Here is a 3,311-nt window from a genome sequence, read left to right as displayed (position 1 = left end):
TGTCTGTGAGGGAGTTTTTAGCCAGTAAACAAATAACTGTATTGGAACACCCTCTCTATTCACCTGATCTGGCTCCCAATGACTTCTTTCTTTACCCGAAGATAAAGGAAATATTGATGATATTCAGGACATCAAGGGTAATACGACAGTTCTGATGGCTGTTCCAGAAAAAGAATTCCAAAATTGCTTTGTAGGGTGGACTAGGTGCATAGCTTCCCAAGGGGAGTACTTCAAAGGTGACTAGTGATATTCAGCAATGAGGTATGTAGAACTTTTTCTAGGATGAGTTCGTGAACTTAAGTGTATGACCTCGTTATGTATTATATACTGTATTCTTACAATCAAGCTGGAGAAAATGTTATTGAGAGAATCATAAGGAAGAGAAAATACATTTACAGTAATTATTGAAAAAAATTGCATGTAAGCAGACCTATGGTCATCCAAACCTGTTTTGTTCAAGGGTCTACTGTATTCTTAAATTGTCTTCTTACAAATTTATTTCTGGAACTTACTTATAAAATGCTGCTTTTGGGATTAAATGAAAAGAAACTCACAAAATTTACTGTATATATAAGGATAAGGCTTTCACTTAGTACTTCTCACAAATGAAAATAAAAGTCTGTCTTATTTGCTTAGCATATTGCTTGGCAGTCATCAAGTATTGGATGAATGAGTAAATAATGAAATTTAAAAATGAATGAAAGAAAAATAAATTCTGATGATTATAAACTCCCTTAATTACATTATATGATGTATCTACAAATGTACTGATATCATGGAAATTAGTGACACCATTTTCTGTTCACTTTAATGACTGGTGTATTTCTGGAACAGGCTATTATACCTAACAAAATTAATTTGTGGATTATCTGATTTACTTTTTCTGCCTTAACACTTAGAGTTGCTAGAAATTAGTGGTGGGATTAAATAGATCATAGCAGGGTGGAAAAATTAATAAACAGTGGTACATTTCTCATTTAACTATAGGCATGTTAGAAAAAGACTTTTCTAAAATAGTAATTAAGTTAAAATTGTGTTTTACTGAAGTTTAAACTATAACATTTTTTTTTCTGTTTATACAGATCCATCCTTTTGCAATCCTTGCTATTATTCTTCCGTTCAGCATCCTGAACTATGATCCACCTCAAAGGGATGAATTTTTTGGGACTTGCATTCAACACCTTAATCCTTACTTACGTAGGTATATTGTTTGGTACTACATTGAATGAGGAGTAGGTGGGAGTATACTGTTGCGGATATTCTTCATTTAAAGGGTAACCATAATAGCTGAGAGTTCTATACCTAAAAATATGTATTCATTTTTGAAACTTTATTATTATGAAAAATGTCAAACTTATGGATAAATTGAAAAGAATCAACAAGGAACACCTATATACTCATTGGGTAGATTCAAATAATTGTTACTATTTTATCCTATTTGCTTTACTGTTTGTGCCTCTTGCTCTATTTTTTCTGAGCCATTTCAGTGTAAGTTGTAGGCATTGTGACCCTTCACCTCTTAATTACTCAGGCATACCCCTTCTTAAGAACAATGACCTCCTACATCACCACAATTCTGTTATCACATTTAAGAAAATTAATAGTCTTCTAATATAAATACACAATTTATTTCTAAATCTCCTTTATTATTCCCAAACTACTGTGTAGAATGCTTATTTTGGACCCAGAATTCAATCAAGGTTCACTCGTTGTATTTGATTGTTATCTTTTGTGGTCTCTTGTAGTCTAGAATGTTCTCCGGTTTTTTTGTTTTGTTTTTTGCTTGATTTTGACTTGGGGGAAAGGTTTTTTTTCCTCCTAACTTTTTGTTACAATGGCTTGCAAATACACAGAAAAATTGAAAGAACAATATAACAAACTTCTATATACTGTATACTCACAATCTAGCTTTTGAGTGATGATTAACATTTTACCACATTTACTGTGTGTGTGTGTGTGTGTGTGTGTGTGTGTGTGTGTGTGTGTGTNGTCACTGGCCCTCATATGTGGGATCCGAACCGGGGCCCTCTGGCATCCCAAGCCAGTTCTTAACCATCGCGCCACTCGGCCGGCCCTGTAATTTTTTATTTTTAATGACTAGATATAGTCATTTTCTTTTTTTTTTTTTTCAAGATTTTATTGGGGAATTGGAGAAGGGGAACAGCTAAGTTGTTATCCTTCAGTCTTAGTTGTGGAGGGCGCAGCTAGCTCAGCTCCAAGCCCAGTTGCCATCCGGCTGCCTGTCATTAGCTTGCGGCTGCTCAGCTCAAGGTGCCGTGTTCAATCTTAGTTGTGGGTGAGCATAGCCCACCATCACATGCGGGAGTCGAACCAGCAACCTTGTTGTTAGGAGCATGTGTTCTCACCATCTGAGCCATCCTGCCAACAGCTCAGGCATAGCTCACTGGCCCATGTGGGAATCAAACCAGCGATGCTGTTGCTCAGAGCTCGCACTCTTAACCAACTGAGCCACTTAGCCGGCCTAGATATAATCATTTTTAATGACTATTTAATGACTAGATATTACCCATCATTTGACTACCATAATTCACTTAACTATTTTCCATCATTGGGTATTTAGATTGTTTTCAAATTTTAGCCACATTAAAAATATGATTAGTAACATACATTTTTTGCCTGCATTTTAGGTTATTTTCTTAGGCTACTTTTGTCAACAAGAATTGATCATGTCAAATGATATAATTAATTACTTTTAAAGTTCTTGAGCTATACTGTTAAATTACTTTTCAGAAAGATTATACCAACTTTTAAAGTTTACTGTAGTGAATGAGAATGCATGTATCAATGCACCCTTGCTAGCACTGAATATTATGGTTATTTAAATATATTAATTTAATTTCTAAAAAGTTACTCAATTTTGTTTTAATTTAGATTTAATTATCTCTTTCAGGACTTGGAAACCTAAAGATTCTTTAAAAGCTCCCGGTTTTTTATTTGTGTTTTAACAACTGCTGCCCTGGTGATAGGACTCTTACTTAGTTTAGGGTTTGGGAAAGGAGGAGTAGAGGATGGAGTTAATTATATGTCCTGTGCTTTCTGGAGATTTTTTAAGGTTGGACTTTTTATATAGCAGAAGTAAAATGGGAACCAGTAAAATAGAGTGATCACCATATGCCAGGGCCTATACTAGGTCATACCAACTCCTGACTGGTTGTATCAGAAATTCAGCCCAAATCCTGTCTCTAGCAACAGTACTGGAAAGAAACATGGTTCTGACACTGACCTTTTATTTGCCAGGGACTATGGTTTTATTTTTACATTATAAAATTTGGAATGTGCTTTAGATTATC

At 34.8% G+C, this 3,311-nt stretch overlaps 1 protein-coding gene across 1 annotated transcript in view; it reads left to right on the top strand.

The window, feature by feature from the left end:
* The window catches only part of FASTKD1 (FAST kinase domains 1), a 54,053-nt gene that overhangs the window by 33,309 nt on the left and 17,433 nt on the right, over nucleotides 1–3,311 (top strand). Inside the window, exon 9 of the mRNA XM_019633300.1 lies at nucleotides 1,083–1,197. Within this exon, the coding sequence (XP_019488845.1) occupies nucleotides 1,083–1,197 (115 nt within the window). The remainder of the gene's footprint in view (nucleotides 1–1,082; nucleotides 1,198–3,311) is intronic.

Source organism: Hipposideros armiger, unplaced genomic scaffold (assembly GCF_001890085.2).
Source record: "Hipposideros armiger isolate ML-2016 unplaced genomic scaffold, ASM189008v1 scaffold_1283, whole genome shotgun sequence".
In the NCBI taxonomy this organism is placed as follows: Eukaryota; Metazoa; Chordata; class Mammalia; order Chiroptera; family Hipposideridae; genus Hipposideros; species Hipposideros armiger.
This window is presented reverse-complemented; position numbering and strand designations above follow the sequence as displayed.